At 41.2% G+C, this 20,820-nt stretch overlaps 1 protein-coding gene across 1 annotated transcript in view; it reads left to right on the forward strand.

Annotated features, from left to right (window-relative positions):
* The window catches only part of SIM2 (single-minded family bHLH transcription factor 2), a 59,786-nt gene extending 42,036 nt beyond the window's left edge, over positions 1-17,750 (forward strand). The window contains exons 7-11 of the mRNA XM_009327968.1: positions 470-576; positions 6,179-6,326; positions 8,219-8,387; positions 9,510-9,918; positions 16,865-17,750. Coding sequence (XP_009326243.1) covers positions 470-576; positions 6,179-6,326; positions 8,219-8,387; positions 9,510-9,918; positions 16,865-17,589 — 1,558 coding nt within the window. The 3' untranslated portion in view covers positions 17,590-17,750. The remainder of the gene's footprint in view (positions 1-469; positions 577-6,178; positions 6,327-8,218; positions 8,388-9,509; positions 9,919-16,864) is intronic.
* The last annotated feature ends 3,070 nt before the right edge of the window (positions 17,751-20,820 follow it).

Here is a 20,820-nt window from a genome sequence, read left to right on the forward strand (position 1 = left end):
GCAGGAATAAGCTCCTGCTTCCTTCTTCTGTTAGGCGTTAGCCTGAATTTAGTTATAGACTATGATCAGAGCTTCTATGGACTGACATACATGCTACACTTGTACGTTTGCAAAAGCAAATGAAAATGTGTCAGCAGTCCACAAGAGTAGTTTTATTGTTTCGTGAATGGCTCCTCAACTGGATCTTTGTGCAAAGGATCATGCATGGCAGTGGCAAAAGCCCAAAGTGGAAATAACTAAAAGAACTCTTTTTCCTGCCTATGTGTAAGGCTGGCCAGGGAATAGCTGCACCTTGCTTTGGCTGGATTGAGAGTGTTTATTTTCTTATAGAGACGAGGATTCTGTTTCCAAGACTAACATTTTGTCCTGCAGTTTTTAGGCACCTGATTTGTTGGCACAATCAAATATTAGGTTCATGAAACTGAATATTCCTAGAGATTTTGCTTATTATGGAATCTTCCTTTTCCAGGGTGACTGAATTAACTGGATATGAGCCCCAAGATCTGATAGAAAAAACCCTCTACCACCATGTTCATGGCTGTGATGTGTTCCATTTACGATATGCTCATCATCTGCGTAAGTAAAAAGAATGCTAGACTGAAGTTTATTAAGTAGAGTGAGAAGTTTTGCAAACAACAGGTGCTATGCTGGAAAGTAGAGAAAGCTTTCCAAATCTTCACTGGAGCTAGATTTTCAAAAGTGCTTGGCTATCACTTAAGGAAACCATTAGTTCTGCAAATAAGCTAGATAATATGCTGTGCTTCTGAAAAAACCATATCTGGCCACTTTTACCTTTCTACTTAAAGGATCTAGGCTCTTTTGAAAATTTGGACTTGATTCTGGGTGGTGAACTCTTGAAGGAAAAAAAACAAAAGAGAAAGTGAATGAGTGAGAGGGGAAAATCTGAACTTTACCAGCCTCTGTTGTTAAAAGAAAAATTACGCAACAGCTCCCCATTCCTCTGAAATATGTTAGCAATAATCATCCCATGTTTGAAGTGAATGCAAACCCAAAAATCCTTAGATGAATGTTCATTAATAGCATGTGGATGAGGTTTGGAGAATGGAGTGTCAGGAAAAAAAATTACACATTTAATAATTCCCCATCTGCTGACAGAGACGCTAATCATATCTTCAAACATCTGGATTTGGGAAGTAGTTCATTCAGTAGCACATTAATTTGAGAAGCAAATTGAGGGAATAGCTGAACTCTGGATTTGGCTCAGTCTGCTGCAGCCCATACGATGCAAAGATGACATCCAAAAACCAACGTCAGTCAATTTTTTTCCAGATTGCTCCTGTGGGCTGAAAGCAGCCAGAGTCAAATCCTTCTCTTAGGCTTCCTGAAGGAGAAAGTAGGCAGCTCTTCACCTTAATATGTGCTGTTCATGAGGATCTGGAATAAAAAGGGGGATGTAACTGTATTTGGCAAGTCAGTACTGAAATTCCAAGTGCCGAATTCTGTTGATGGCAGTGTGTGCTACACCTGGGAAAGCAGAAACTGATCTTTACAGCAAGTTCATATTTACCAAAATACCACTGGATACTCTGGACCATTGCAAAGTAAAAACTAGAATGACCAGGGTACATGGTAATGTCCTGTTGGGCGCATCCTTTTTGTAGCGTTAACGTCTGCATCTGGATGTGACTGTTGACCTGTACAAAATATCACTCGTTATTTTCACAAAACTATTTGAAATACCTATGTCAACCAGTATAGAGATGATTCCATCATAGCCACAATCATCTCTGGAAAACAGTTTTCCATTTTAGAGCAGAGTGATGGATAATTCTGTGTGCGCAGTAGAAGACTTGTACTTTGGCTGCCAGTTTGCTCTATGTATGACTGGAGTTTTAAATAAAGAGACACACCATGTTTACTGAATTAACACCCCCCCCACCTCCTCCCACAAGAAAAAAAACCCTCAACCAAAGAGAATAACTAACAGCAGTTCTCTAGATACCGTATCTGAATTACAAAGTTAAATTATTGTGAAGTTTAAAAACAGAAGAAAAATGTGAGACATATGCATAGAAATTTATGAAAGTTTCAAAGCAAATAAATGCCAAGAAGCAAAAAATAATGGCTAATGCTTGGGCAACAGTGGGAACAGTGCAGAATCACAGTCAGAATACCAAGTAATAGGAATTATTAAAACAGATGTAAAGTGTACAGACTTCCTCTGGGGAGCACTGTTATAACTCCCCCACCATCCATCAGTAAATGTTTTAGGAACATGAACAGTAAAAGGTTGGCAAGTTTGACGTACCATTCTATAAAGCAATGTGGTGATTAAGTGTCATCTGATGAAGAAATCTGGAGAGAAACATCTTACACCTAATAAGGGTATTAAGAAAAAAAAGAAAAGGAAAAAAAAAAGGCAACCCTAAACTAGAGTAAGCAATTGCTTTTTCAAAGAGGAAAATAAAAATTCCCAAACTGAGGCAACTAAACTTTAAGTTAGGCAGCACGGAGAACAAAACAAAGGAAACGGTGAGGGGAACAAGTTAGAAGGGATATAACAAGAACATCAGACTATGAGGAAAATGTAGATGTGAATATTTGCCTAAGGTGTGCCGGCAGCAAACAGTGTTTCCTGTTTTAAACATTTGATTAGCTTCCAGCTATATGAAAAAGCTTCTGGCGTTTGAACTAGTGTTATTTATTTCTATAGCACCATCAATATACACAGTGTTTGCTCTGCAACTGGGGAAATGTGGCCACACAATTAATGAGTCCCTGCCTAGACATCTTGCATTCTAAAAGCCAGGATAGAGAAGCTGTTCCAGTACACGCAAAATATTCTGCTGTTCCAGTATAGGCAAAATATTTCTCTGGCCTCAGAGAAATCACTTCATTTGTACCATGGTCTCTCTGCGAGGAGGATTTTGTGCATACCACATGTTATAACATCATTGTTCTTCCCACATAAACTTTTACAAAAGTTGCATCTCTGTGTCTTGGCAAGGCAAGCCCCAGCCCCAGCTGATGTCATCACCAAATTGTTCTGCTGCTTCCTGGAAGTCAACCTATGTATTTATAGAACCTATCTTATAGCAGAGCACAGTTTACACTCTGTCCGTCGCATTGAGTCTACTTTTGCTCCCCCAGCAATCAAGCCTTCCAGCAGAGCTGCACTAGTTTTTAAGAGGGCAAAAGAACTGTAGAGTCTGCTAGGGCACCATCCACTGACCACGCTGCTCAAGGGCTGGACCGATGACATGCCAGGTTGTGTGCACCAGGGAAGCTAAAACAATAACTGCTGCAAGTGAGGAACCAAGAAGTCCATTTCTCTTAGTGGTATCCTTAAGTGCAGGCTAGGAACTCCCAGCCACATGCCCGTGAGCCTGCTGGAGCTTTTTAAAATAGCCATCTATGACAGACTAGAAGGACCAGCCCAGCCAGCCCAGTGCCTTTTTCAGCTTGCCTGCTAAACCAGGAGGGAACCACAACAGCGGAACACCCAGTTACAAATGGCACATCTAAGAGCCAAGGCTAAAGCCACCGAATCCTCCCCGTTTGATTGCAGCGGAGGCCACCAAGAAGTCTGAGCCTGCCCAGATTGTCTTGGTAGTGGATTGACCTCACTCCCATTTCTGAGGTTTCCCAATCAGCATCAAACAGGGTAATTTAACACAGAGCCAAATGGAAATTGACCTCATTTACTGTATTGGAAGCACAGCTACTGTCCCCTAGCCAAGGTCAGACTTTCTCCAGATTGCTAAAAATGCAGGAGACATGGAGTCCTCCCCCATCCCAGGAGAAATATTGGTTTATCCGTATAATTAGGAAGGAAAGCTGAACACTGTAGTCCTCAGCGGTTTTCACATCTTTTAAAATACTGTCTTAACTGGAGAGCTAAAACAGGAATTTCAAAAAAAATCAGTGAGAGAGAGAGAGAAAGTCAAAACTAGTCCCAAAGCACACAGAAGAACTTTGTTATAGCTAGCGATCCATGACAGCATTAATTTCTATTTCGGAAGACCGAGTAGCAAGGCATTTTGAATTCAAGGAAAACCTGACCATTAAACTAGCACGAAGACTTAGCTCTGAAAAGCCTAGACCACATTGCAAAAAATATCTGTTAGATGATCTAGGCTAAAATGTAAGCATCATTTCCTAGAACTGGACCATTTGGATTATAGAACACCAAGAAACAGAGTGATTTCATAGCATATAGCTGATTATTAACAAATATTTTTACAACAGACTTATTTGGCATTGTTACACTGAAGCCTTGAGTAGCAGCTCCGAGACCTTTACCTTGGAGCGATGTATTGCACTTAAAGAGTACACATGCCTTTATATTTCATAGGTGTGTTTACATACTTACACACATGTTCCTCATGATTTTCTTAAATATCTGTACACATGCACACCTCCACCTCATAGAGTATTCTATGTAGAGATGTAGGCATGAAAAAGGACACCAGCAAGTATGAGGCAAAAAGCTGATATCTAAGAGAGTCTTCAAACTCTAAATAGTAGTGGCTTGGTGTCAGTGAGCATGGGTTTTTGAATGTCCTGCAAGATGATGTTTATCTTGTTGCTTTCTGAACAAATGGATACCATATCCTGTAATGGAAGGAGAACTGACACTTCCAGAAAGACCTGTCTATAGTCATTTTGTAAGAGCCTGATTTTCTTAGGGAGATTAACTGGATTTGAAGAAGAGTTTAAATATGTTGCAACACATGCAGATGGATAGGAGAGTAAGCAGACCAGAGAGATGACCTGCATGCTACAGACTTAGGGGACCTTTCAGCAGACAAGAACTCTTGCTTTTCTGTTTCTGTCAGTCTTACGTTGGGCTATTCACGTTATTCACATTATCACGGTCTCTGATTGCTATTGAAATTACAAACCCCTACTCCCCCAAGTAACAACTGAATAAAAAAAAGCCAACCCCAGCAATGACTGATAGCCATATAGTTAATTACCAAACAGTAAACAAACCCCCAAAGGTTATGCACTCTTTAGTTCCCAATTTAACATTGGATGCCCTCCCTGTCAGAAGAATCCTCTATGAATACTAATTATAAGGCCATATATTTTCATTTCAAGCGGTCATTTGCTCTACTGCAGTTGGCTGAAAGAGAAAGCTGTTGTTCGATTTCCTTATTATGGATCTGCTTCTGCACCAACTGTGTACAATGAGAGAACAAAATTACAGAGAGCTTTGCTACAAAGTTCAGTCTAGTACAAGCCCTACATTTGCAAGCAGTAATGCCATTTCTTAATCGTGTATTATATAAAGGAGTTGCTGCTATTGATCACTTCTTTTGGACATAGTTTGTGTGGCAAGCTCAGTCCCTTATTTCCCAATTTAAAATAAATAACTGATTGTATAGAAGAGTAGGAAGATGGAGTTTCCTAGAGGAATGCTCCAGGGTCACACAAGAGAAGAACCACTTTTGAAGGCTGGGCATTATCTTCCAGCGAATCATTAGATAAATGCCTGGCACTGAACCAGAAATATTTGTGGCTAGATTAAATATTTAGAGATGCTGCACAACTCCTATTATAGCATAGCCTTATGCCAAAACGTCTTTGTTCACAGAGAATCCAAACTGGTGTACAGAGGATTACATTTTTAGTGAAATCTGTCAAATAACTGATTCACCTCTCTGGCCTTGTCTTTATTTGTGTGCTTAAGAACCAACGAGCATTTTAATTTTCCCCTTTTAAATCAACCTTCAAAATGTAGCGCTTACAGAGGAAAAAGCATCATAGCATAAAATACACTGTGAAATACACAACAATCTATCAAGCTATGAATGACAAAAGTGCCTCCAAATATACTGGAAAAATTCAGGCTAGTTGTGTCTGCTTCAAAATACTTTTGCTGCCTTGAACTTTTCTTTTTCAGTTAGAAGATTAGAAACAGTAAGTGTTTTTGCAGAATGTAAGCATAAGAGAGCAGGGTGAACTGGAAAAGAAGGAAGACAAACCTTAATAGTTTGCAACATACTATTTGTAAACAATAATGCGACCTTGTAAAACTACGTAAAGGGGCAGGACAGATACCTTTGCGGGGGAGCTGTTTGAAGTTTGGTGGGAGAGGAGGTTAAAGGGAGGGGGAGGAGGGAGAAAAGTCCCTGCCTTGCAAATAAATCTCTCCAGGAAGTGGTCACAAGTCCAAGCAATGCGAAATGCTTTTTTTGTATTGTATTCACAGTGTTGGTGAAAGGCCAAGTCACAACCAAGTACTATCGACTACTGTCCAAGCATGGAGGCTGGGTTTGGGTACAGAGCTACGCTACTATTGTGCATAACAGCCGTTCATCACGGCCTCACTGCATAGTGAGTGTCAATTATGTCCTTACGTAAGTCAAAATACTTTGTACCATTACGTGTTATCAGTAATTGATTCATTTTGCGTGTTATCAGTAATTGGCTCATTACTAATTAAATCCTTTAAGTTTGCTTTACTCGTGTCTTCCAGTATCATTCTGTGCTCGCATGTTACAGCCACTTTTCTCTCCCCATATCCTCCCTCTTTTACTTACGTTCAGCTAAAAAGAGCTAGTATTCCTGATGATTACCTCCTACACCATATGCTTGAATGCAATACCACGTGTAGCCATTTGCGTTAGACCTGGACCCCAGTTCTGTAATTAGCATCAGAACTGCACTGAGGCTGTCCAGACACAGTGAAAACTACTGCTGCCCAGCAGAGGTCACAGTGTCAGTTTGCAAGACAGAGACATGGTAGGAAGCATTACTCCTTTCAGGGACAGGTGAATCACCGAGGATTCCCTCACTTGCCTTGGGTTGCACAGATACTCAGGGCAAAACTACATTCTTACAATGGCAAGTAGCTCCCACTGAGCTGGTGAATGTACAGCGGTTTGGACCTGCAGTTTATGAATTCTGGTTCAAGTCATGAAGGAGTTACAAAATTCCTATCTTGATATAAACCTGAGAGAGACAGAAATCTGTATTGAATAAGAGGGATAAGTAATAGTGAAACAGACTGTGACTGAAGAGACTGTGGCGGAAGAGAAAAAAAAGGGATAGTGGGCACCTCTTGTGTTGAATAGTATAAAAAAGCAGGGAACTAGATACTCTCTTCTTTTGTCTAGACTGGTCCATTTCTTATCTGGCTTGAAAGTAAGATGTATTTGCATGATGTGTGTGGTAGGATCATGTGTTTGCGTATTACAATGTTGTCTCTGATACCTGACTTTGGGGAGTTCAGGTCCATGAGTTGAGAAACCACAGGGTGTTTCCTTAAACTACTCGAAGTAGGTACTCGGCCGTAGACACACTGGCTAATGCTGCCCTCATTCCTGTACAGACGTGAGAGCCAGCAGCATGAGGGAGACTCAGCCCTGCAACCTCCTTGAGTCCCATGAGTTGGGGCAAGTGATTTGAGTAAAAAGGGGGAAACTGTGCCAGGGATATAACAGCATACTTGAATTGAATTTACTTCCAGGTTATTCACCATCAAGAAGTGATGGAAATGAGTTCTAGATAGGAATTGAGAGAGAAGTAGGGTTTTTTTTCTAGTTATCCTTTCAAAAATATGCTCCACTGTTGCTACTGATAAAACCAGGGGAGACCATTTAATCATCAGAACTGTATCAATTAATGTTTCAAAATATGATCCACAGTCTGTTCTTAATTTGTTTTTTAGCCTCTTTTATACAAAAATCCGCCCTGTCTGTGGGGCAGATAAAACTGAACAGAACAGAGCAGAAATGAAAGTCTAGAGATTGTCAGAAAAACAACATCGCAGCTCCTGTGGTCTAGTTACAAGCACATTGCAGTGACAGGAGAGGAACATCACTCCTTTTCCTTTCCTCGGGGCTAATTGTGAGAGCCAGGGCAGAGACCAGTTCCTGATTGAGGAGGAGGCAGATGAATTGAGCTGTGTCTTTCTATCAGCTGACACGGCTGTGATTCCAAACTGCAGGGTGCCACGGATGGCTGAGAAGAAGTTGGCACCGCTTCGGTTCAGAGAACGGGCACATTTAGTACAAAGATGTTAATGTGGTTCCCAGTGGAACGTTTGTGATAGACTTGCGTGGGGGTGGGGTCAGACCATAAAATCCCCTGCCTGCTGACATCCCCAGACTCACACTGCAGAGGCCGTGAAAATCTTGGAAGAATGAAAATGAAAACATTGTGAAAGCTAACATGTATTTTCAAAGGAGCTATTTTGGATTTGTATGGTATGTTTGAGTATGTAATTCATTGGACTGTTCTTTTGCAGAGATATCGAATATAAGGAACTTCAGTTGTCACTGGACCAGGTTACCATTTCTAAGTCACAGTTTTCATGCAGAAGCTCAGTATCTACCTCGCAGGAAACAAGGAAAATTGTAAAACCCAAAAGTAATAAAATGAAAGCAAAACTCAGAACAACGCCTTACCCACAACAGGTAACTTTTTCAGCAATATTTACTTACCAATTGTTGTGGTAGAGTGCTTGGGACAGGAGATCATCCAGAACTGAACTTACTGTAAAACTGACTATAGTATGCTCTGCCACAGGAGCTCCCTTGTAGGCCGGAATACAATTAGACCTTTTTGTTCTTGGGGTGGACAGCACAGGTAGTAGAAACCAGCTCTGGTGAGTGATGCGAACACAAAAACTTTTGGATTTGGAGTCTGTAAAGTACCTCAAAACCAATGTGCTTTCTTGGTAAAAAGAAGAAAAACATGTACTAAGAATAGCTGTGTTGTGAAAATTTGCACTGGTGTAGAACACATCTCATTCACTGTTGATATGCAGAGTTCTTAATGTCACATAGGTATTAGCAGTTTCCTTATGCTGGAGAATGCATCATAAGAATTAATCCTAGCAAACAGAGCACTGGAGCGGGACTTGGAATGTCTCTCACTGTCACTGGGTGAGCTAGAACCAGTCGTGAAAGGAAACTATGGAGATTGTCCATAAAACCGGGCTGGTGAGACTGACACCCACCATGAGACATTCTGAGATTTGCAATGAATATTGCTGGAAGGGGCTACTATTACCTTAAAACAGCAGTGAATGCAGCTAGCCTTCAAAACAGTGAGAGCCCAAAAAGCATTTGGAGCCTGGAGAGGAGGGTGGGAGAGAGTGGGAAGAGAAAATCATTGTGATAGAAGCTGATGCGAAGGACAGATTTTGTGTTCCTACCATTCTAAAGCTGGACATGCCAACATACGCAAAATCATATTCATGGTCTGCTACTCCATTTATCAGTGACTTCCAGTGCTTTGCAACAACCTTTTGTCCTCTGGTGTTTACAACTGCCTACACTTACTAGCTAAAATCCAACAGGCAAAATTATCAAATAACCCCTTAACATTAGTTTTTTGTTCGCATGTTAAGTGAAGGTAAAGTTATCGTGGAGACGAGGAACTTTAAGAGCACTGGTAAGCCAGTCCCTTTAGCCAGCGAGATCGCAGTTCAAGGAGGTCCAGCTTTGGGCTCCTGTATGATATGTTATGCAGTTTCATATACAAGTTAGTCATTTAACTCTCTTCCCCTCCCTTTTTTTTTTTCTTTCCCCCAGCAATACAGCTCATTCCAAACAGACAAACTGGAATGCAGCCAGGTGGGAAACTGGCGATCCAGCCCTGCAGTGAACGCTGCCACCATTCAAGAACAAAACTTCCATTCAGAAAACAGTGAACTGTTATACGCCCCGTCATATAGCTTGCCTTTCTCCTACCATTATGGACACTTCCCTGTAGATTCTCATGTCTTCAGTAGCAAAAAGCAAATGCTGCCTTCAAAGTTTGGGCAGTCTCAAGGAGCACCTTGTGAAGTGGCTCGATTTTTCTTGAGTACGTTGCAGACAAATGGAGAATGCCAGTGGCATTATGCCAACTCCTTGGTACCCAGCAGCCAGTCACCATCCAAAAATCTTCCTGATCAGCCAGTGAACATCATCCGACATAATCTTGCACAGAGTTATGAAGGTGGGTGTCACTTTAAAAAAAGAAAAAAAGAAAAGCAAAGCTGTGGGGTGTCTGGGAAAGATTTGTAATTGTAGTTTGAAAACAGGAATTACAAGGCGTTTAGGAAACAGAAAATCAGAAACAGTGAAGTGTAACAACCCCTATGTTTATAGTATTTACATGTTCGTCCCTCTTCCCATTACCATAAGCTCTTGATTAGGAATATTATCAAAGCATCAGTTGCAAAAATGTATTCACCAGAATCACTTTTAGAAGAGGGCAGAGATACCACCTCCTTTAATACCGGCACAGTTTACCTTCGTGTTTTGCACTGAGTTATTTAGTGGAATTCCTCAGGTAAGTCATTGCTGAAGTCAGAAAGAAACAAAGGTACTTCAGCTCAGATACAGAAATTAAAATAAACATGATCTATTTCCACAAAAATTGAAGGTTGCCCTTTCTGAGTATGAAGCCATTCTGAATGTCTATACCTTACAGTGAATGAGTAAATGAAATGCACTGTCTTCTGCTTTATTTAAAAACGTCTTCAGTGCTCCTCCCCAATCAACGGCATCATCTCTCTATACAGATGGTCAGCTCAAACACTTTGAAGGAAGCACTGAAGACACTGACTTCTCTGAGGTGGCAACCTATAAGAAATAACCTTGCAAAACTATAAACTAAATGTAAACAAGCTCAAGACACACTGTAATCCTTAGATCTCATATGCATTACATCTATCTGCATACACCATTTTGATTAGTTAAAAATCACTGATGAGGACTGACTGGTTGACATACTGCTATAAAGTTAGATGGAAACATTCCTTTCTTCTAGCTTCATTAAGGATGGGAGGGAGGAAGCAGTAGTGGAAATTTAAAATAAAAAAGCTAGAAAAGATAGGCTCAAGATTCCTGAGTACCAGAAACAAGCATTTATTCACTTGGGCGCATGACTTTAGATATCCTAGTTCCGACGGGAATACCTGCAGATGTTAAAAGCTGAGCTTGCTACGTCAGACAGAAGATGGTATCAGACATTGAATGTGTCTTCCACAGAGGAGCAAGTAACTTCTGCCCAGGGTTTTGTCCTTCACAGGACCGTTTGACCTCACCTAGCTGATGGACCTCACCTAGCTGACCTAAGCATTTTATTTTACTGTTCTGTGTTTAGGTTGAAAATGAGCAAGACTGAAGCTCTTCTTACAGCCAAGTGCAGGTTAAATGCTTTTTCTGAGCTCATGCTCCTCTAATGTGCTGGCTTCCTTTTGTTGCTGTTGTGGACTGGGTGTGAAAAGGAGCAGCTTTAGACCAAAAATAAGAAATGGTTTTGTCCTTTCTAAAGATGCTGTATCTTTGTGGAAAAGAAAAAAAAAAGCTACATCTTTTGAGGATAAGTATAAGGATAGAAGTAAATCCTGCAGATCCCCAGTAAGTCTGCAGGAACAAAGCTATTCTAGGTGTACAGAAGTCAGCCCAGCTTTTCTTCTCTGCTGCCAGACTAACAGATGCCGTGAGACTGACCGAGAAGGTAGATCCACCCCTTGCTGGTCAGAGGGTGCCATCAGATACACTGAGAATGGATGTGGAAAGAACAGCCTGTTCAGAGAACAGTCTGTAAAATTGATCGTGGCCATAACATTTGCCAGAAAAGCCCAGTGAGCATAGCGGCAGACAAGCAATTTACCATCGGTCGGTTGATATGGGCAGATAACTCCTAGTAACTATATTAAGTCAGAAGGATTCCACAGGAATACTGCTAAATATCTTAGGGGAAAAAAAATCCCAACAAAAAACTGCAACCAACTGCTGGTATTTTTCAGTTTCATCATGCATGCATACCTTCACCATTTCCTCATGAACAGGAAAATGGAGCTGTGATACCAGCGGTCCTTACTTCTGGTTCTACTTCTACTTAAGATTTTGTTGCTTCAGTTGGAATATGTGGGTTCTCTTTTGAGCACAGATGTATTTTAATAGATGTTTAGCTATTGGGCATTTGACGAAAACTGACTTGGTACAATTAATTCTCTGCAAAAGCACTTACAATTGTACTATTTAGGAAGGAAAAAAGAATATGGTCAAACTCGGGCTTGGTCAGGGATCGTTGCTTGGGTCCACACACAGTGTTAAAAGAGGGGAAAGAAAAACGGAGCCTCCACTGCAAAAAGGATTTATATCTAATTGTTCCAGAGTTTGTTTCCTCCTGAGGTAGAATCAGCCCTGTTGTGCTTTTGCTGAGGCTGGTGGCAAAAGGGAAATCTGAACCTTTGGAAGCAACTTTTTGCTTTGAATTGAAAGGGGCATCTGATCTTCCTTACACTGTCAACTGCTGCTTTTTCCAGCACTTCACTAAAAAACTGACAGCCAGTAAGCTTCAAAGCGGAGAGGATCTGCTTAGCGTCATTATCTTCAATCCAAAGGCAATGCCAAATATGACATCTGGCAACCGGGTTGGATGCGAGGGCTATTCCGCATCACATCCATAGAAGCGTCTGCCAAAAATGCCGTAGGCCAGAGACATTTTTCTCTATGGAAAATAGCTTCTTTTGGAGAGATCAGAGATTTTAAGATGATCATGCCAAGCCATCAAAGCTCTGGGAAAGCACGTAGCAGATAAAACTGCCTGCAAATCAGATGCTGCTGCCTCAGAATCTGGTTTCGAAGCTTCTTCCATTTTTTTCCAGCTGGCCTAGTCATCAGAAGAGAAACTCACTTCAGAGAAGGGAACCATATTCTTAGTCAGGGAAGTTTCCTTTGTACACTTGAATGGATGCATTACTACTGCGGGTACCACAGTACCTACTTCTCATTAAGTTATGCTGTTGGCCAGTCTGTACTATCTGTGTGAACCTTAGTGCCACTAATCATGCCAAAACTCAGGAAATGATGAAGAATACTAAGAAAATCTGTGAAAAAGCTCTGGTCTATCTTCCTCCCCCAAACCAACTCCACAGGTTTAGCCTGTGACTACTGGAAGAAATACATGACATCTTTCTTGAAAAGTGTATTCTGCTAAAGTCAAAGAGGTCTTGAAGATCACGTTGTCTTCCTATTTTTTTTGGAGGGAGAATAATGGAGAACATAGTAACTACAACATCAGCCCATGCCTCAGATGAGTTGCAATTAGGGTTCAGACCAGGACACAGCACAGATATTGAGCTGATCTAAAAAATGTCTTTTTCATGGGCATGGACAGTATTAAGATCTGTTGTATCTTTGCCTTGTTTGACACGGGGGGATATCAGCATGCCTTTGTGACACAGGAGCGCGTGACCTGAGCAGTACAGCAGCTCTGCTCGTTGGGCTTCAGCAAAACCCAGAGCGATTGAGTTAATCGCTTGTCTTCTCTGAAGGCCCTCTGTACAAAGGATTAGGAAACGTACTGAAGCGTCATGGGCTACGTGTCAACATTCAAGTGTTGGCATATTGTCTTTTCAAAACATACAGTAACTGTCAGGAGTACACTCTTCTGAGATTAGTGTAGATCAGAAAGCCCAAGAAAAATTATGCAAGACAAAGCATGCATGAAGAGGGCCTCAGCTGCGTGCTAAAAACAGGCAAGGTTTTTTACAGACAGGATCCAAAACTGGGCTGATAAGGACTGCGTACCTTTTGCATGAAGATCAGTGCCGAGCACCAGCCTTTCTTTGCTTTAACCTGGTTCCAGGATGCCTTTCTTTCATTTTTACTGAAATAGACAGGGGCAATGAGAGAACAAGGAGCAGCTCTACCTATTAACGACTTGGTACAGAAAGGCACATTTGTGAACGAAATACCTTTTCTGCAAGCATCTTTCCCCATTGAGCACCATCTGATCTTTGACTGCACTATTTAAAGGTGAAGAGGGAACGCTCCTTGCTGCAGCACTATGTTCGATGGGGGGAAGATCGCTCTAGTATACTGTAACTATGAATAGACACGATATGTTTTAAACAAAGACCAATACCTGCTAGATTAGCCTTCCTGTTCCCACTTGGATGGTTGGATGCTGAAATCTGAGCAGGCTGCCGGGTGGTGGGGCTCTTATCTCCAGGTTTTCCCTCAGTTTGCCCGAGCTGCACCCTGTGCATCAGCGGGAAAGCAGAGCTACTTGGCAAGAATTAAGAGAGACGTGATGCCCTATCAGGCACTGCAGTTGTAGGCTGCAGTTGTAGACTGCAGTTGTAGGCTGCTATGAATGGAGGCAGTGTAAGTAAGCGTAACGGGCCTTCTAGAAAGCTGCTATCACTCTGGTATGGCATACAACCTTAGATGGGCAGTGTTATCTACCTCACTTGGCATAGCTGAGTTGCTCTGGCAGAAAAGTGGTCCGGAAAGCATCCCCAATTAATGCACTGACTTCAACGACTGTAAAGCGTTTCCAGCGCTGGAGAAGCGCAGAATGCGTGGGATCCCCGTGCACCTGCTGAGGCAGGTACTCTGGCAACTGCCCACACGCCGGATGGGGGGAAGCAATCCTGGGGCGCTGCCCTTCTACAGCAATACAAAGCAGCTGGTCAGCTTTCTATTAACTTCTGTATGAAAAACTCCCCAGGAGGAGTCTGTCCCAGGGTGCCCTTGGGTTTTTGTCTGCAAAGGAAGACAAAAGCAGATTTAAGTCTAGCTCCAGTAACTGTTCTGAATGTGAGCGGACAAAAACGACTGTGCTCTGTTGCGCCGCAGACACGACTTGCTTAACTGTCTGGTCTAACTCCACAAACGTGCTGACAACTTTAATGGAAGCCTGCAAACAATTAGCAGACGCTTACCTTCTTCCTCAACAAAAGAGATGAAAACCGTGTTTGAGAAACAGGATAGAACAAAATGGATAATACCCTGTAAATCTCCCAAGTATGCAAATTACTTCTTGGTACCAAGGCGGCAGCCATCAGCCCAGCAGAATTTGAGATTACAAAAATGAAGGTAACAGGACAGGGGCCAACCGCTTGCTGTGACGCTTCAGCTTCTTACAAGCGTGGGCTCTAAAAATGGAAAAGGACAATCTTTTCTTCAGAGATCAGAGTAGAGCCATGAAGTAACAATGCTCCATGCTGCAGTAAGAGAACAAACCCACCGCTCCTGTGGATGTCTCAAGTGGGAAAAACACTAAAACCAGTACACCAGATTAGTTAAACCCAGATTAGTTACATGTCAGTCGCTCTCAGCACATACACTTATTTCATAGTAAAAACGCCAAACGTGGAGTTAAAATTATAGTAGTATAATTACACTGGTAAAATTTCCAAGTTATACTCAAGCATGTGCCTGAATCCCTGTTTTGCTTTGTCATCCAAGAGGGCCGTTTTTCAACAGGTGATGAGAATCCAGCTTACTTAGGACTGCATATACTTCTTGGTACAAAATATATACACGGAAATGAAAAAGAGTAACTTGAAAGGTTGTTGTTTCTAGGAGGGTGGTGGGTTGATCAAGAAGAAATTGGATCCAGATTCCTGTTTAAATGCTGGTGTTAATTACGTGGTGCAACTCCCTCTGAAATTAATGAAGCTCTACATGCAAAAAAAAGGTACAATTGAGCTATTTCTGCTTCCTCTGTTATACATGAAGGCTTTGCCAGTCGACTATAGCACAGGGAATATTTAATTATTAGTGGGTACAGTTACATCAGCAACCACTACAGGGGAACTCCAAAACTTTTAAGATGTTGAATGAAATCTTTAGAAAAACAGAAAATCCCGTTTACAAAAGGCACTTAGGTGTCCAGGGCTTTCAGTGAGCATAACACAAAATAGAGTTTAGGTTTAATCTGAGACATTTGCTAAGTGCCTCATTTAACCTTTAACATAAAAGTTTCAAATATGCCTTGGAGGAGCAGTATAACTGTCAAACCGTTCATACAAGACAGTGCAAAAAAATAAGTACTTGCCTTATTTTGGCCATACTGTGTAGGAGTAAACGAGTGGCTTTTTCTCTTACCATTTGTAGATAGGTGCGTACAAAAAGGAAAAGCTGCGTAAGCCAAGCAGAAAATGTTAAGAACAATTCAAATTGTTTCAAGAGTTCAGCCACCATGCAGAAACTTAAGAGAAAACTAAGATTACTCAATATATTTTAGAGGAAAAGCCTGAATAGAAATCCTAGGTTCATACTCTCTTGAAAATTTAAGAATCTAGCTTCTGATTTTCCATGCATACCCAGTTTAGTACTCCCACATTCAAACAAACATCCTCAGTGTATGTTGTAAATTACATTTATATTGTACGTATAGCTTTATTATGTGATAGTACCTTAAAAGCAGAGATACAGCATTAGTCAAGAAGTATTTATGATGCTTCTCAAAAGATGTTTTTAATATCTGATGCTAGTTTTTTCAAAAAAGAGAAAAAGCAAAGCCTTTAACATGACACAAGCTAGATATGACATATATCACAGATAGATATCGCGAATTAGATACTGACACGTCGGTATCTAATACTACACACCCTCTTCTTTCCTTACAAGGGCAAGTGTCCAATACACTTCCACAGTGACAGGAAGAATAAATTCTGGTTTACTCTAATCATTGAATCATTGACGTGTAATAAATGTTATCCATCCTTTGGTAAACCGTTTGATAAATCTCTGAAAAGAGCTTACTTAAGGTCAAGGTTTTTGATAGCGGGTCACATTTCCAAATACTTCTTTGGTTTAATTTCCCCGATGTAACCATATTAATAGTGACAGTGATTTATCATCATTCAGTCAAATAAACAAACGGGCATTTCACACGGAAAACCTTTTCAGAATTGTTCGACGCTGTCGGCCCTTCTGAATGGGTTGGTTTGGGTTTTTTTTCCACTTTTCAGCACTGTCTTAAAGAGAGTTATCCAAAGCCACTGAGGCAAATGGGAATGTCTCTGATGTCTTCACTGGGACTTGGATCGGGCCCAGACCAAATGGGTATTAAAGTTCAGTCACAAAAAGTCTTAGAGTCTGACTCTATGAACTCACTGTCAGTAATTAACCTGTTTTCTCTTTCCTGCAAGTGCCCATATCAAACAGAAGATACAGCCAAGACGCTCTATCTGACAACTTTACAAGCTGCACAGCGCCCATGCCAGGCAGCAGATACAAAGAAGAGATCTATGATTCCGGCATCATGAAACCCAACAAAATAGAAACCAGGATTCAGCCACCTCACCACCTCATTAAAGAAGAAAACAAGTTAGCTTTTAACAGAGACCTACAAGAAAAGATGAGCATTAATGAAAGTTCTTTTTCAAACTCAATAGCTAACTCCTTGCTGCCAAAATCAGAGTGTTTCCAGTCTAAAGCTATAGGACAATTGAGTCATCTCCTGCCGATGCCCTCAGTATATGAGCAAACAAGAAGGATTTGTATGAAAGAACCCAAATACGGGCATATTAGTCACCACGCTACAAATCTAGATGAACTGGACAGCGATGAGAGAATGACCGTAAAGCTCGATCATGACTCCGAAAGCGAACGTGTGATGGACGTGAGACCCTCCGGACAAGTTCCATTTGTGCTTCTAAATTATCACCATGTTTTAGCCAAACATGGTACATTTCAAACTTCATCATGTACAGCGACAGGACACGTAGGAGAAAATTATGGATACAATTCCGAGGAAGTAAATACATTTATTTACAAAAACCAAAGCCCCTCATCAGCTTCTCCAGAAACCCACAAGGAATCTGCACTACCCCATTATATTGGAACTTCTGTAATAATAGCCAATGGAAGGTGACGGTAGTAGAGGGGTATTTACATTTAATTAAGAAACCAAACTAATGATTTGCAAAAAGCATGAGAAAACACGGTTACATTTACTGAGCATAGCTGAAAGTCAATGAGGGACAGACTGGTGTGTTCCTGGCAAGCCACGTGTAACAGTACCTTCAAGGTCAGGAAAAAAACCTACATCTAGCTTCAGTGCTTTGTTGTCACAGGTTGAGCTCTGGTGCCAGTGAGAAGACGTGTTACAGATCTTATTTTTGTTATTTTCTAGTGTGCAACAAAATTAAATGATAGGTGTTATATGCAGAGATTTATATGAAGAACTTTTTTTTCCTTAACCCCTCCTTCTCAAAATACATGCAAGATTTTTTTATCATTATCATGAACTATACACTCTAGTTTAGGTATTTTTGACAAACTGTGTGAAACCTTCCATCAGCTCTCCACTCAGGCGTTAAACATCCCGACAGATGAACTTTGTTTAAAGAGTGGTGATTTTTAGTATCCATAATACAGCTGTACTAACTAAACAGAACTCAGTTTGGAAAAAGCGTATTTATTAATTACCCAAAAGTTTTTAAACTAAATAAATCAAATCTAAATTTGATCTACTTAACATAGATTTCAGTGCTCTGAGATGGTTACCACCGCCATTTATCTTGGCAAGGAACGACATGACAAATTAATACATACAAAGATAAGTATTAAAGGGTTACAGGTCTTGTCATGGCAAATCGGGACAAATCACGTAGCAGGAACTAGAGACTATTCCCCATAATATGTTGTAATAAGAAAAAGGAACTTCTGAAGCGCGTGTTTCACTCAGTATTCTGGGAGAAGGCTGTGCAGATTTTCAAACCAGCTAGTCAAAAATACATCTTAATAAGAGCACCAGAAATGTCTTTGTTATAGTCAAGGGAACAGTGAACATTTATGCTTTATTTTAAACTTACCAGTAGCCTTCTGAAGTTTGAAAGGTTCAGCTTTTAACACACTGAACTTCCTTGAGCATAAATCTCATTGTCAGCACAAAGGTAAGAGTCATATCTGACTGATTCGTGCACTCCACAAATAATGTCAGTGGACAATCCGAAAACGGAAAGTCGAAAGTCGTTGCGCAACCACACAACCCAAAGTTGCACTTGAAGTAAAGCGGAGTTTGAGGACGTCGGGGTTTGGAACGGAACGCTTTGCGCACATCTCGGTTTGCGCTAATGAACGGCAGCAAGCAAAAAGCATACAGCACACATTTACATTTCGTCCAGCCTGGTAGGAAGAGATTTCCCCCCCTTTTTTTACTTCTTTGTAAAGTTTACAAGCGAGGAGACATACGGATCTGTGTGTGTTTAATTGACAACAGTCAGTCCACTTTGTCTCTCGACCACTCCCCCAAACATCACGTGCTCTTGATAAAACGATGAATGACTCCCTAAACAACAGCTGTGAAAACCAGCAACAAAGGTTGTTGCAGATTTGAGTCAGCTATACTTAGCTGTATTTCTTAGCCCAATTCACAGCTAATTTACACTTTTAAAACTTTCTCTCTCTCATCAGACTCTCTCTCAAGAGACCTTCGCTGAAGAAAATGCTTACCTGGCTTGTGCAATATGGAAAAACACTTGCTCGTGGACTGCACCTTGTCAGATGAAAATGTAATGAAATACACACTTTCAAAAATTACATGTTCCCCGTCTTTTATATGCAGCAATAATATTCAGTCACCTCCTGGTATGTATGAATATTTATTGCCGTGAGTACACAAAAGTATTTTAAAACGTGTTTGAAAACAATTTTCAGTATTTTTATTGCTTCCTATTAAAAAGTTAACAGAGGCAGCTTTATTACGAAGTTAAATTGATCTTCACTTGGAAGCTCGCAGCTGTCTGACTTTTTCATTTGCCAAAAAAGCACGAAAAATACCCTTCGTGATAAATACGACAAAAAATACCTAATCAGCCATTGCCAGAACGCTGACTTAAAAAAAAAAAAGCAGAACCAAACCAGCACATTCACTCACTCAGTGTAACCGCGCTCCGTGGTTCGTCTCACGCCAGAGACGTCAGCAAGTCTACAGAAATGCTACGAGCGAGTATTATTGTCATTCTGGCTTTCTAAATTGAAGCGATGAGGCACAAGTTGGTTTTACAGTGGCTTGGGTTAATAGCCTTCCCAGCCAGTGTTACTAATGAACGGGCCCAACGCCTTAAAAGATACAATTATGCTAGGACTTGTATGTCAATTTTGTTAAATTAAAACCATGCCCTGTAACGGAGTAACTGACATTGCTGGCACCGTGAAAAAGAAACCCGATGCACAACCCTCATACGACACTTTTCTCTATACCTCATCAGTGCCATTGCTGCACGCAAAGTCAATCTGGTGTGTTCTTCTGTTCTTGTAAGTACTACAAAACCACGTTTTCAGGAACGTGCAAATTGGGCTTCGGTTAAAAAACGCCACTGATATTTTTCAGTAGAACACCACAACGTATTTTTCCAGCGTCCACCTTGTTATTCACACTTCCAGGCTTTATGCAAGGAGCCTGAGCGGAGGAGGTGTTCCATCGTTCTCCCACAGATGTTTTGCTGTATGTGATATTCAGGTACGGGAGCCTCCCCGGCTAGGCAATAATGAGTCAATTACGCATTCACATACGATAATACAAGGTAGGTTTTAGAAAGGACCTGCGATTAAAAAAGCAAATGCGTGAAACGTTTTTCCTGCCATTCCAAAACCGAAACGGCAATTGCCTGTTCACATCCGGAAGGTGAGTAAACTATACTGAGAGAAAAACAGGCCTTTCGGTCAGTTAAACGGCAGATGTTCATCGCACGCTCCTACTGCAGAACGGGGCACAGCCATCGGCAGTGGCAATGTTGTTCTTCACTGGAAAAAGTTACGCCACGGGAGCGGAGTGTGAATTGGAATATATTCTGAAAAATAACCTCCTTTCTCTCTACCGTACTTGTTTGAGCCACTACAGATACCTTTGCCGTGCGACTTGATAGGGTTTTAACTCTTAGGGGAGTTCAGATCTAGCGAGTAAACGATGCGGAGAAATGAGAGGGAGAAAGAGCGTGAGAGAGGGAGTATTTTACCACAATGTGGAGTTGGAAACGTTAATCCCATGTCGAGGTCTCAAAGTTTTTATCCTATTAATAGAAACGCCGCGACGTAGATAAGGGGAGAAGGGAACAGCCTTCTCTCCGGGTCGCAGTAGCCCTGTAATTTGAACAAGGGG

Source organism: Pygoscelis adeliae, unplaced genomic scaffold (assembly GCF_000699105.1).
Source record: "Pygoscelis adeliae isolate BGI_AS28 unplaced genomic scaffold, ASM69910v1 Scaffold154, whole genome shotgun sequence".
NCBI classification, from domain to species: domain Eukaryota; kingdom Metazoa; phylum Chordata; class Aves; order Sphenisciformes; family Spheniscidae; genus Pygoscelis; species Pygoscelis adeliae.